The sequence below is a fragment of the Triticum dicoccoides genome, chromosome 2B, assembly GCF_002162155.2.
Source record: "Triticum dicoccoides isolate Atlit2015 ecotype Zavitan chromosome 2B, WEW_v2.0, whole genome shotgun sequence".
NCBI lineage: Eukaryota > Viridiplantae > Streptophyta > Magnoliopsida > Poales > Poaceae > Triticum > Triticum dicoccoides.
The window spans coordinates 606,727,510-606,740,655 of record NC_041383.1 but is presented as its reverse complement, the minus strand read 5'-3'; the positions used below and the strand labels follow the sequence as shown (position 1 = coordinate 606,740,655).

Here is a 13,146-nt window from a genome sequence, read left to right as displayed (position 1 = left end):
GATCCTTGCCACGTCACACTGGACAAGTGGTGGACAAGTGGCCACGTGTGACACACTTGCCCACTTGGGCTTCACGGGTTGCTCGAAGAGAAAAGCTGGGATTCGCGGCCTTGGATGCATAATCCAGAAGGCCCCTCAGAGAAAAAATGATCCCTTGGAGACAAGAAAAAAAGGAAAAGGGAAGGAAAAAAATCTGAGCACGCACCGCACAACGCGGGGGTGGGGCAGGGATGAGGTCCCACCCGCAGCCTCTCCACGACATCGCCTCGTTTCCTGTCCCGCAAGAAAGGCAAGCAGAGAGCAAAGGAAAATAAACCAGCGAGCCCCCGTCGCCGTCGAGGCCTCACGCTTCACACCCCCCACCCCACGCGGCCACGCCCCTCCGGGCCAGCTGTTGAAGCGCGGCGGGGACGAAGAAGGAGCGCCGCCGGGTCCCGGACTCCTCCACCTCTCCGAAGCGTAAGCCCTACCACCCTTCCCCCTTCGAATCACTGCCGCGGCTGGACCTCCCCTTTCCTCGATGTGGGTTCTTACCGCTTCCAGATGGCGCTGCCGCTAGTTGTGTCAGAGCCTTCCCCGTGCGCCGCGGGCTTCGTTTCCGGCGTGCGTTTTGGTGCGAGTTTTTTTCGTTACTGATGGGTGCTCTTCCGCTGGTTCCGTGTCGCCCGATTCGAGGGCTTGCAAATGTAGCATCTGGGATTCAAGTAAGGTTTCATTCGCAAAAAGAAAAGAGGGGGGGGGGGGTGGATTGAAGTAAGGATTGTTGATGCCTAGTTCGTTCGTTCGATTCTGATGGGAGACCCGAATTTCCCCCTCTGATTAATCTGATTTGACTGTACCGACGAATTATAGCCGCTGTAATTTGGAAATTTTGGGTGCTTGTTGATGCAACTTATTATGGAAAGGATCATTTGCGTGGTCGCTCTGCAATGTAGTTTTTGCCGTGGCTAAGATTTAGCTCAATCATATGGCGCAAATGGAGTTTGCTGTCACGGTTGAGACATAGTGATGGGGAGCGTGGTTTTCAGTTAGAGAAACAGTGATGGGTGTACTTTTGTCATGTGCGTGTTGACAATTAGTAATTTCACACACATTGTTTCTCTGCAGTTCAAGTTCAAGTGAGAGTTGTGTTAAGGTTTATCCTCATTCCTTTTAGTCATCATTACCATTTCTCTTGCTTTAATTATGTTTCCAGCTGTTTGATGTCAACTGTTATTTGTAACTGCTGCTCTTCCGCCGGTTCGATTTGGTGTTGCCTTAAGGGTTTATGCAAATATAGCATCTGGGTCGAGTAAGAATTGTTGGTTTATAGTTTGTTTGTCTGATTCTAACTTGAGACCTGAATTTCCCCGCTGATTAAGCTGATTTTGGTTGTGCCGACGAATTATTGTTGCTGTGATTGGGAAATCTGGCAAGCATCGCTTGAGTGGTCGCTTTGCACTGTAATTTTCTTATGTTTGCTCCTTATAAGGTTTGGCACACCCATTTGATGCAAATCCCGGAGTTTGCTGTTATGGTTTGAGACAACAGCATGGATAACAGTTAGAGGGGCACCCGGCGTCTGTCCTTTATCTTTTGATGTTTGAATACCTATAGTTTGGCTTGTTATGCTGCTCGCCCCAGCGTCTGCTCTGTATCGGTGTTGGTGCTTTGGAATACAAAGCGGGGGGAAACCCTTTTTCGGTAATACCTATAGTTTGCCGAGCTCTTTGGCACCATGAAATTGAAGTTCTCATGATTCAGAATTTTCGGATTTAGCATCCACAGTTATTTTCTAGTCCTACAAGCTTAATGAAGTTTGATATGGTATATGTTGATAACTAGTAGTTTCATACGTTGTTGCTTTGCTGTTGAATTATGGTTTATACTTGGTCATTTAGTCATCGTTAATAGAGTTTGGTAGTAGTCTTGTTTTCTGTTTTAGTTATGTTTATTCTCCAATTTTCATATTAATTGTTTTCATATTTCAGGGCACAGTTTCTTAAGTAGTGCACAATGTCTGGTTGTACAGCAATCTTGCGTCGGTCGTCTCAGAATCTTATGGAGTTATCGATTGGGTCCAAATCTCCTGGCGCTTCTTTGAGGGGGTTCAACAGCTGTGCCAGGGGCAAGGTAAAACCAGGCAATTCAATTATTGGGCAGATGAAAGCAATGGATCGTTTTCCTCCAGCCAATGGTGTGTCAAGGGCTATGATGCCCCTTTCTGCTTATATGGGCACTAATTGGTTGAATACTTCAAGGCCCAGTTTTAATGCATTGCCAGGACCGTTAGGTGTTTCCAGCATCCGCCGTGCATACTCATCAGACACTGGAATTAAGCCTGAAGTCCCAATTGTTCCTCCCACTGAAACTGCTGAGGTTGGTACTGGAGGAACCACTTGGATGGACATTTTTGAAAATGCTCGCAACTCCACCATTGATGCTACGACTGATGCAGGCAAGAAAGTGAAGGAGATGACTGATGCAGTCACACCCCATGTTCAAAGTTTTCTTGAGGCAAATCCAGATCTAGAAAAGGTAGTTGTTCCACTTGGAGGAACATTATGTGGTACCCTTTTGGCCTGGTTTGTCATGCCTATCGTCTTCAAGAGGCTTCATAAGTATGGTTCACAGAACCCGATATCAGCACTTTTGGGGAACTCAGTCAACACCAATGCTTCATATAGCACCAGCCTTTGGAGTGCATTGGAGGATCCTGCAAAATACTTGATCACATTTATGGCATTTTCAGAGATGTGAGTTTCTATTGAACTTACCTTGCACAGCTTTGCCACTGTTTACCATGTTGTGATGTTATTTAAATATTTTCTTATATGTGTTGCCATTTAATCTGGAGTGTCGCCTTTCATTTTGTATCAAAAAATTGATGCAAGTTTAATTGTACTATGGTGGCGTCCGTCTTGTCTCTCTTTTCTGAAAAAAAAGAGAAGCAGCTGCTGCTTTTGAAAAATTCTTAGACTGACCATATTTCTTTAATATTTGAAAGAGAAACTTCCTATCAAAATCAAGGATGCTTGTTGACTTTTTTTTGTTAATGATACAACAGTACACATTCATGATTCATTTATATTCATTAATTGTGTGCATGCTTATGCTAAGTTGTAGCCTGATAAAAAGTGGCATATTATGTTCTGAGATGTTCATGTTTTTTCTTCATTCATCAGGGCTGCAGTGATCGCACCAAGTGTATCACCTTATTTTCCACAAGCTTTGAGGGGTGCATTTGTATTGTCAGTTGTCTGGTTTCTTCATAGGTGGAAAGCAAACTTTATCACTAAAGCTATGGCCAACCAAACTGCCTTAGTTACTGATAGAGCAAGGTTATCAGCTTTTAACCAAGTCTCCTCATTGGGACTGATTGCACTTGGTATAATGGGTCTTGCTGAGGCTTGTGGTGTAGCTGTTCAATCAATATTAACTGTTGGTGGTGTGGGAGGTAATGTTTTGAGGAATAATATGTGATATGCCCATATGATAATGCATTTAGCAATCATTATCTGCACTAAAAAACATCATTTAATAACCAAAGGTAGCATGTAAAAGTAAGCGCTAAATAACTGTGTGTTCTGTCCTGTGCTTCTTAGATGTGAATAGCTCAGTATCTTCCTTTTTTCTCTCGGAAAGAATCTTTTACTTACATTTTTTTCATCAAAGCCGCATTTTGTTTCCTTGGCCTACCGTGCTGTACAAATTAGTTATCACAAATGAGATGTGGTTGTTTATATATCTTAGAACAATATGATAATAAGGAATGTAGCCGTGTTGGACCTTTCGGTCCTTTCCAATAGCTGCGTAATATGGATCTTCGATAACTCATGTATACTTATGCTATGCATGCTATAATGCAGAAATCTTGTTAGGAAATATTACAGTCTTCAGTAATCTGTGTGTAAATACTACAGCATGCACTATTTCTTCTTCCATGTGAGGATTCCTCATATTTCTAGATTCAGTAGTTAATACTCCGAACAAAACTAAAATCCTTTTTACACTGATGTGCACTGCAGGTGTTGCTACGGCTTTTGCTGCTAGAGATGTCTTGGGCAACGTGTTGAATGGGTTCTCCTTACAATTTTCTAGGCCATTCTCAGTTGGAGAATACATAAAGGTGCCTTATCATATATTTGTATATGTGATTACTGGACATACATTGTTCGAACCATGAGTGTACCATATGTACAACGAAATTTTGTTTACCTGGGACTGCATGTGTAATTGTTTTACTAGTATACATAGATGTTGATATAAATGACAAATGTTTGCCACGTGGTAGGCACTAGTTGGTGCTAGTAAATTGTCAATCCATGACATTTGGTAATATGAGCTCATGATTATCAAATGCCCTAGGAGAATAGAAGATGTTCATCTTAAGCTTAGGATATGTGCTTGATCCATGCCCTGAGGAGAAATAGAGCTCATCTCTTACAGTGTTAAAGCATTGGATTACAAACAACGTCTCCAGTAAAGTGATACCAGCTACCTATTCGTGGTAATTGAGAGGCTTTACGAGAGGAGGAAACAAAGTTGACCCGAGACATGAAAACCCACTTTTATAGTTATGACCACCGCGTTTGTTTTGATGAATAAATATACTGTCCCTAAATAATGGTTATGAATGTGTCAAGTATCTCATGTTACTGTTAGATGTGTCCCTGAGGAGTGAGGAGTAAGTGTTTCATCTGTTTATCCTGATGTGAGTCAGATGTTACCTTATTTCTCCTGAAGTTCATGTTTGCAGATAATAATGCATGTTCACAGGCCAATTATTATCTTGTATTGCTTTATAATTGTGTAGCATGTATAGACTCCCTAAGTAAAACATTTTCCTTTGTAGGCTGGGTCAATAGAAGGCACGGTACTCGAAATAGGACTTACTTCAACTTTGATGATGAGTCCAGAAAAGCTTCCTTTCACAGTACCCAACTCTTTGTTCTCAAGTCAGGTACCATCACATCTTCTACTGGATACTATATTCTTAAACAACACATATTACGCCTACATGGTGACATATCACATATGTAATGTGTACCATCTTACCTTTTTTTCATTTTGCTGATCATATCCTGTTTTACTTGGTGCAATGTTTTTTTTTGCACGTTTCTTTCTTTATCACTGGATGGTGCGATATCACTCGCTATTATAGGCTGAATTTCCTATAGTTAGCAATTTGTGCTGCAATGTTCTGTCACATGGATTGGTTAAGGCAACTTGAATCAGTATCCACATTTAAATGTATGTATATCAGTATATGGCGCTGGAACCATCTTATGATATTCAACTGCTTGGAATAGTAACACCCTTGATATGTTTACTCAATGCGACAATCTTTAGATACACCATAAAGGCATAAACAACATCCGAAACACCTAGGAAACATGCAAACAAGAATATGTGGTAACCTCGCACATGTATCACATGTAAGAGCAATTATTTTATGATTAGCTATAGTATACTTTTCAGTTATAGCTCAAGCATGACAAATTCAGAACTTAACTTCTACAGTAGTTATCAGTTACACTGCTAAAGCTTACTACTTTCTACTGAAATTTAATTTGTTAGGGTTTTCCTCAGACCACAACATGTGGGGACTTTTCGCACTGAGACTGGATGCAGCCTTTTTTGAAGTTCAGGATTTGCTTGAGTTGAACTTTGTACATTTAGCCTCATTGCAGTTGTAATGGACACATGAATTTTGGGGATTGAAATTAACTTTGAATGATGCACTTCTTCTGTACGAAGTTTGGAGTAGGAGAAGTTTGCTCAAATGTTTTTGTTCATTTTATTAGTTAAAATCACCCAGAAAGATGACAAATCATAGAAAGATGACAATGCATGTAAAAAATAATGTTGTTTAAATTTCTTTAGTCAATCATAGGATTATCAGTATCAGGGTTGACCTACCTTCTCTCATAGCATTCTTGAAAAATTGCAGATCATAGTGAATAGATCACGAGCTCAGTGGCGAGTAAGTGTGACCAAGATTCCTATAAGACTTGAGGATATTGAGAAGGTTCCTGCTGTAGCAGAGGAGATCAAGGCTATGTTAAGGTCCAACCCAAAAGTTATCTTGGAAACAGATGCTCCTTACTGCTACCTGTCAAGATTGGAAAGTTCATATGGAGAGCTTGTCATAGGGTGCATCCTCCAAAAAATGGTGCGTTCAATTTATTTCATTCAAAGTTATTATGTTGGATTTCAGTGGCTAATTCTCACAGTAAGGACCAGATAAAACTTAAAAGGTCATATGGTGATAACCTGGCAACACTTGTCTATCATACATGCATTTTTGTCTTTGACATGGGTCAGTGGTCAAGAGTAGCAGAAAACATATGGCTTGAAATTTTATGTATCCCTTTGGGTCGACGCCTTTAGCATAAATTGGTGATCAACGCTTACTACATTGCATTGCATCATATCAATCTCTTCTGTTGAATCCAACTTGTAAGCTGCTGTTATCTGTTGCTGTTCTGGAGTTGTGCTGCAACAAGACTAAGAAATGTGATCCAAAATAATGTCTCATCGAAATGAACATAACACAAAACGATTTTCTGTCAGAGTCTGTCCAGATTAAACAGTTTGATGTTCTACAGTAATGCAAAACGTCTCCCAGAGTTATTCATAGTTTGTAATCATCCACAATCACCACAAGGGCGTAGCCATATAGAACAATGTTTTTGCTGTTCTGTTGCAAGTTTAGAATACTTATCGTCCTTTTTGTTTGGCATGAATCTCTTGCACACTTTCAGAGAAAGGACGAGTTGATATATGCAGAACAGGACATTCTTCTAGGAGCTGCCAGGATTATCAAGTCACATGGCGTTGAATTTGGAAGCACCACGCAGTGCTGCTGATTCTGATGTTTTCTCAAACTCAAGTAGGGTAAGTCAATATTTGGCTGCGCAGCTTACCTGTAATGTGAGCTGCTCATTTTTCAGTCGGTACTATTCTAAGCAAACATTTAGTAATAGAAGTTTGGCTGCTTATTACAGTTTTGAACAGGCTAGTTTTGTAGGGGGAAAAAATGACAGAGGGAATTGTATCGTTGGCAGGTGAACGTCGTTAGCCTGGAGGAGTACATACGCGGAGGGTTAGAGGAGATTTTGCTTGGTGCGCGTGCGAAGGCAGGGACCTCTTTTGGAACCAAGGTGGGACTTTTGTTGCCTGTCCTCAATTCGGCAAACATACATCATCCGTTGCCGGAGAATATAGTCTTGCGTTACGACATTTTGCTACGTACGCTGATACTACTGCTTAGCGAGTAGTTTACCACGATTCGTCAGTGTTCAGTTGTGGTAACTTGAAACACATGGGGTGGCATGATCCACTGGAGGTCTGCATCAGGGCCCAGGAGTATCCCGTTTGGCCTTGGAACTCTAAATGCTGGAACGTCGACATGCGTGCAAGTTTTGTTTTGATGCATGACTAGGCGTGATAGACACCTTTGTCCTGAATCGGTGTGTCGGGGACCATGTTGACACGCGTCGTTCGGCTTTTATCTCTAGATCTGGCTACTATAGTCCTATGCATATGCTTGTTAATTTGCTTGTAGTACTCCGTTGAGTACGTCAGAGATTAAGGGTATGTTTGGTTCTTGCCCGTAGCCAATATTGGCTCGCCAATTATTTGGCGAAAGATTCCACCGCCAGGCTTGGCCAAAGATTTAACAAAGGACTCGTTGGCAGCCAAATATATTTGGCAACAAACCAAACAACGTACAATGGATTTGGCGCGACCAATGTTTGGTAGGGTGAGTTGGAACCAAACAGACCCTAAACAAGTCGTCGCTCGATAAAAGAATATATCGCTGCTACTAGTATACGATTGACACTGTAGACTTGTCTAGGGAATCATTAACACAGGAATGGCATAAAATACTCGAGTTAGGCAACGCCTTTCGCTCTCGTTTCTAGGACTAGGATGGAATCGGGAGCGACATGAATCACGGGAGAGCGTTGGCGTGTGACCCCCTTTTCATGGCCATGTGCGTGCCGACAAGTGTAAATGGTTTTTGGTTGCGACGGTGTGCCACCTGTTGAACCGGCCTCAGCGAGCATTTATAGCTCTGTTGTTGATGGTTCGGAGGAATGAATGAACGCTCTCCACATCACCTTAAATATGTCTCGGGCGGATGGGCTGGTAGATTTGGTCGTCCCTGTTGCCAGAAAGAATGCCAAGCCCTGTCGCCGGACGTGCTTTGCCGTCTTGCCCGTCACGGCCGAGGCGAGCCACGCCGGCTGCCAGAAACGAAGTAAAAACCGACGCGGGCTGACCCAGTTTCACACACAAACACACGCCCCCGCACCAGAACCGTGCTCCTCCTGTTGGCTGTTGCCATCCCACCCCGCGTGGGTGTTGGCCGAACGCCTGGATCTTGCCACCAAAGGCTGAAGCCAAGCTTTCCCCAAGTCCAAATCCCAGTAGCCCTACACGCCTTTTAGCACAGCGAACCCGCCTGCATTCATGCATGCCATGCCACGTCCCCTTCAACTGTTGTGGGGGCAGCAGTGGCACGATGCTGAGGAAGTCCGGCCACAGCTTCGAGTCCTTCTCGTGCCTGGTGATGGCTCGTTCGTGAGGCGCAAAGCAGCAGCACGGTAGGTACACAGGCAGGAGATGACCGAACGAGGAGGCTCTCGTTTGTTATACCTTCCAGCAAGAATACAAGAAGAGAGAACAAAAATATTGAATCGTCCTACAGTGTTCTCCTAACAGGCTAGGCTAGACCTAGAGTACTTGGCTGAACTCGCCGTCCCTGCACACGCCCACGTCGATGGTCATCGTCTTCTTCCCCTCCTTCCCCACCTTCGGCGACGACAGCACCCTACAGCAGTTCCTCCTCGGTGACTGCACAACATCCATGTGAGCCATACATCAGTAAACAAACTTGCCAAAGGCAATATAAGTAATGTTTCCACACACATCATTAATCCTTTATTTAAAGGTATACCAACATTCGCTCAGGCAGTCAACCAAACCTAGTACGCAATTACCAGTTGATACGCTTCTCCTACCATTGCTGGAATTTTTAACTATCTTGTGTTGCAATTGTATTTTGGACAGTTAAGCGTATGTATACTCCTTTTTAATCAGCAATTGGGCCATTTGTATATTAGTAGTATATGCTGAAAAAGGAATTGAGTTAAGGGAAGGAGCGAAGGGGATTACCCGGTCCCATATCCCGGGGTCGGGCCTCTTGAGCACGACGATGTGGTCGAGATGCGCGTCCGGGTCGGTGATGTTCCAACGGCACGCGGGCCGCGTCTCGTTCGCGGGGCGCCACCGCTCGTACCGCGTCACCGTTGTCTCCCCGCCGCGGGCGGCCTCCGCGCTGCGCGCCGACGACAGGTAGTACACGGCCGGCTTGTGGCACGGCGTGCGCGCCAGGGGCCGCGTGTTGAACGCGTACGCCGTGTAGTCGGCGCGCCGGTACCAGTTGAGGAACGTCCGCGCCGGCATCTCCATCTCCCGCGGCGAGGTCACCCCCCTCGACACCAGCACGGCGAACCCCCACGCCACCGACACCGTCCACCGGTTCGCCCCGTCGTAGCAGATGGACTGCTGCATTATCCCCGCCGGGTCCAGCTTCACGGGCCCGCTGAACAGCCTCCGCACCGCCGCGGGGCGCGCGGGCGCGTTGGGGAACAGCGGCTGCACGACGTCCAGGTGGTGCAGCGTCACGATCGGCGCCACCGGGTGCGCCGCGAGGAGGCCCAGGAGGTCCCCGTAGACGTCGTACTGGTGGAACCCCGGGTGCTTGGTCAGCGGCACCCCCAGCTCCGCCATGCACGCCTGGATCCGGTCGTCGCTGCCGTAGAGCGCCGGGTAGCGGCTGATGCAGCCGTCCTGAATCCGCGCGAGCGCCTCCGCCAGCGGCCTGCTGATGGCGAACCCGCCGCCGCCGTACGCCATCCCGTAGGAGAAGTAGATGTTCTGCAGGTGGCTCTCGGAGAGGGAGCCGATGTAGTAGGGCTGGCGGTGGTCGAACTTGTTGAGGACGGTGAGCAGGTTGTCGGGGAAGAAGACGGTGTCGTCGTCGCCCATGACGAACCAGCGCACGCCGGGGAGGCCGAGGCGGAAGGTCTCGGAGACGATGCGGGAGATGCGGATGGCGGAGCGGTGGCCGCGGCGGTGCATGTAGGGGAAGGCGGAGGTGTCGGAGGAGATCTTGATGGCCGGGAGCCCCGTCCGCGCCGTGGACATGTTGGACTCCCGCACCTCGCGGTCCAGCCAGACGTAGCCGCGCATGGCGCCGCGCGGGCGCCACCACACCTTGATGTACTCCTTGCGCTTGTCCCAGAACCGCGACGAGGCCGCGATGCCGAACACCACGTGCTGCAGCGTCGTGGCCGTGGACGCCGCCGCCGCCGCGGGGGCGGCCTTATTGTCGACCACCGCCGCGGCGGTGCGGTTGGTGGAGACGCGGGAGGAGACCGCGGTGGGGTCCGGCGGGCAGGAGGCGGCGGACGAGGAGGCGGCGGAGGCGAGGAGGAGGTGGAGCGTGTAGAAGAAATAGAGGGCGGTGAGGGGGAGGAGGAGCAGGAGGAGGAAGCGGAGGAAGGAGCCGGTGGCGGACTCCTTGCCGCCGCCGCTGCCCCCCTTCATTCCTGGCGCCGTGGCTGCTCCGCGCCGCCGCCGCCGCCGGGCCCGACCTCGCAATGCCTCGTCCTTGGCGGGGACTGGGGTATGCTGACCGACTGGTATCGGGAGTGGGGTTCTGGCGAGTGAGATTTGGGAGATTTACATGGGCGGGTCGCGTGGGCAGCAGCCACGGGAGTGTGCCAGGTCGCCCATCCCCTCCGCGTGTTGCTCTGCTTCTGGTTCTCAATCTCACTCTCTTCGCTTGTTCTAGCGTAGCGGCTTGGACTGGGATTGAGTGGGGTTTTCGGGTGCGGTGGGGTGGGTGGGGCGGCACCTTTTTGAGGTTTCTCCCGTGCCGGTGCTGCTGGTGCGCTGCCTCCATTGTCCCGTCGCTAATCAAGTTCACATTTATTTTCAACTAAAAAAAGTTCACATTTATTTATTCCCCACCAAAAAGCCTATTTATTTATTTTATGGCAAGGTGCTGCCTGGGGATGGATGATTACTTGCTGTGATGACGCTGGCTTCTTTTACGGAAACGTGGGAGGTTCTTCAATTGATTTGGAGATTTCGGTCCGCCGGAATAGTTGATTAGATTTCGGGCTGGAGATATGCAGATCAGGGAGGCGCATTGATGCACCGGCTATGTTTGTGTTAGAGCATCTCCAACGGCCGCGCTAAACTAGGGCCGCGCCGTAAAATTAAACGTTTTTTCGCGCGCAATCGGTATAGTTGCTTCAGCGGGCGCGCAAAAATAGGGCGCGCGGCATATGTAGTTCAGCACGCTGGCCGAAACGCAATCGCGCGCCGCTTATTTGCTGCGCCCGCTCCCGCGCGCTGGACTCTCGCGCGCTCGCTCTCCAACTTCCATCCCCATCCACCCGCGCCGTCGCCGTCGCCCGCGCCCCCCGGCGATCGTTCCGGCGCTTCCCCGGCCTATTCCCGTGCCGCCGCGGCTTCTCCGCCCCCCCTCTAGTGCCGCCGGCCTTCACGCGCGTCCGTCCTCCGACGAACAGCGCCCGAGAGCTCGCTGCCGCTCGGCGCCCGCAAGGTGTTCGACAAAATGCCTACAAGGTATGTATTGCTCAAACTTCATGAATTTGGTGCATGTTGATTGTAGTTTTTATAGCATAGTATTGAACATTGTAGATGAGTTCGTCGTATGATTCTTCCGAAGAAGAATTTGATATGGAAGAGGAGGAGGATCTTGCAATGATCCTAGCTATGCATATCAATAAAAAAAACGAAGCACGGTGGTTCGGTTATGGGTCGGCAGAAAATTTGGAGAGATAGGATTGATGCCCATAACAGATTGATGAGACACTATTTCGTGGAGAATCCCACGTACCCAGAGTCGTATTTTCATCGCCGGTTTAGGATGAGCACCGACTTGTTCAGGCGCATTGTAGAGAAACTAGCGAGCCATGACTGTTTTTTTTCAGCAAAGGAGGAATGCCGCCGGAGAGCTCGGGCATAGCACATTTCAGAAGGTGACATCCGCTTTGCGTATGTTGGCATACGGTATCCCGGTTGATCTAGTTGATGCTCACTTGGCTATGGGTGAGAGCCAAGCCATCATGTGTGTCAAGCGCTTTGCAGTGGGAATTGCGCAAGTGTTTGGTGAGGAGTATTTGAGATCTCCCAATGCTGAAGACGTCGCAAGGCTATTGGCGATGAACAAAGCTCGCGGCTTTCCTGGCATGCTTGGCTCAATAGATTGCACACATTGGAGTTGGAAGAATTTTCCAAAGGCATGGCATGGGCAATTCCACGACCAAAAAAAGGGTTCCACTATAATCCTTGAAGCGGCGGCCGATCAGGAGACTTGGATTTGGCATGCATTCTTTGGAATGCCTGGATCTTTGAATGACATCAATGTTGTCAACCGGTCACCACTGATGAATAAGATTGCAAATGGTGAGTTGCCACCGGTGCAGTTTGTGGCAAATGGCCGTACGTACAACTATGACTATTATCTAGCAGATGGCATCTATCCAAAGTGGCAAACCTTCGTGAAGCCGTTGAAAAAGCCGGAAGGTAAGAAAAATCTTGATTTCCACAATGCTCAGCCGGCGGCTAGAAAAGATGTGGAGAGAGCTTTTGAGATTTTGCAAGCCCAATTTGCTATTGTGAGCGGACCGGCTAGATTTTAGGATCAAAAAATGCTTTGGTACATCATGCATACTTGTGTGATCATGCACAACATGATCATCGAGAATGAGCGTGGCCAAGATTTAGACTACTCACAGTATGAGCTCTTGGGACATCCCGTGCAAGTGCGACGGAGGGCTGAAAGGATGGCCTGTTTTGTTGCATCCTATCATGCCATTCGGCGTCCCGCAACGCACAATGATCTTCAGAAGGATCTGACTGAGAAGTGGTGGGCATGGCATGGACGACAAAGAGCATGATTTCTGCGTTCGACATTGTATTGTTCATGAACTATTTGTTGTGTTTATTGCAGTATTTGTTGTACTAAACGATAAACTATTTGTTTGGGTTGTAATAATAACGAAATTGAACTATTTATTGTTGATTTATTTTGTTAGTTTGATCATTTTTGCTGAA

General features: G+C 47.4%; 2 protein-coding genes across 2 annotated transcripts; one reads left to right on the top strand and one right to left on the bottom strand.

Annotated features, from left to right (window-relative positions):
* Positions 1 to 303: 303 nt before the first annotated feature.
* LOC119365124 (mechanosensitive ion channel protein 1, mitochondrial-like) lies at positions 304 to 7,538 on the top strand. The gene is made up of 8 exons (XM_037630719.1): positions 304 to 459; positions 1,971 to 2,735; positions 3,165 to 3,436; positions 4,008 to 4,108; positions 4,835 to 4,942; positions 5,933 to 6,154; positions 6,747 to 6,879; positions 7,050 to 7,538. The coding sequence occupies exons 2-7, from the start codon at positions 1,996 to 1,998 to the stop codon at positions 6,849 to 6,851; spliced, it is 1,548 nt and encodes a 515-aa protein (XP_037486616.1). The 5' UTR covers positions 304 to 459; positions 1,971 to 1,995; the 3' UTR covers positions 6,852 to 6,879; positions 7,050 to 7,538.
* Positions 7,539 to 8,614: 1,076 nt separating this feature from the next.
* LOC119365122 lies at positions 8,615 to 10,900 on the bottom strand. The gene is made up of 2 exons (XM_037630718.1): positions 9,166 to 10,900; positions 8,615 to 8,844 (listed from the first exon to the last, which is right to left on the bottom strand). Exons 1-2 carry the CDS (start codon positions 10,600 to 10,602, stop codon positions 8,725 to 8,727), a joined length of 1,557 nt encoding a protein of 518 aa, XP_037486615.1. The 5' UTR covers positions 10,603 to 10,900; the 3' UTR covers positions 8,615 to 8,724.
* Between the last annotated feature and the right edge of the window lie 2,246 nt (positions 10,901 to 13,146).

Coding starts and splice junctions, on each gene's coding strand:
- LOC119365122 (XM_037630718.1), bottom strand. CDS start 10,602: ATGAAGGGGGGCAGCGGCGGCGGCAAGGAGTCCGCCACCGGCTCCTTC. Junction 8,845..9,165: donor ACCCCGGGATATGGGACCGG/GTAATCCCCTTC, acceptor GATGTTGTGCAG/TCACCGAGGAGGAACTGCTG.
- LOC119365124 (XM_037630719.1), top strand. CDS start 1,996: ATGTCTGGTTGTACAGCAATCTTGCGTCGGTCGTCTCAGAATCTTATG. Junction 4,109..4,834: donor CAGTTGGAGAATACATAAAG/GTGCCTTATCAT, acceptor TTTCCTTTGTAG/GCTGGGTCAATAGAAGGCAC. Junction 6,155..6,746: donor GGTGCATCCTCCAAAAAATG/GTGCGTTCAATT, acceptor GCACACTTTCAG/AGAAAGGACGAGTTGATATA.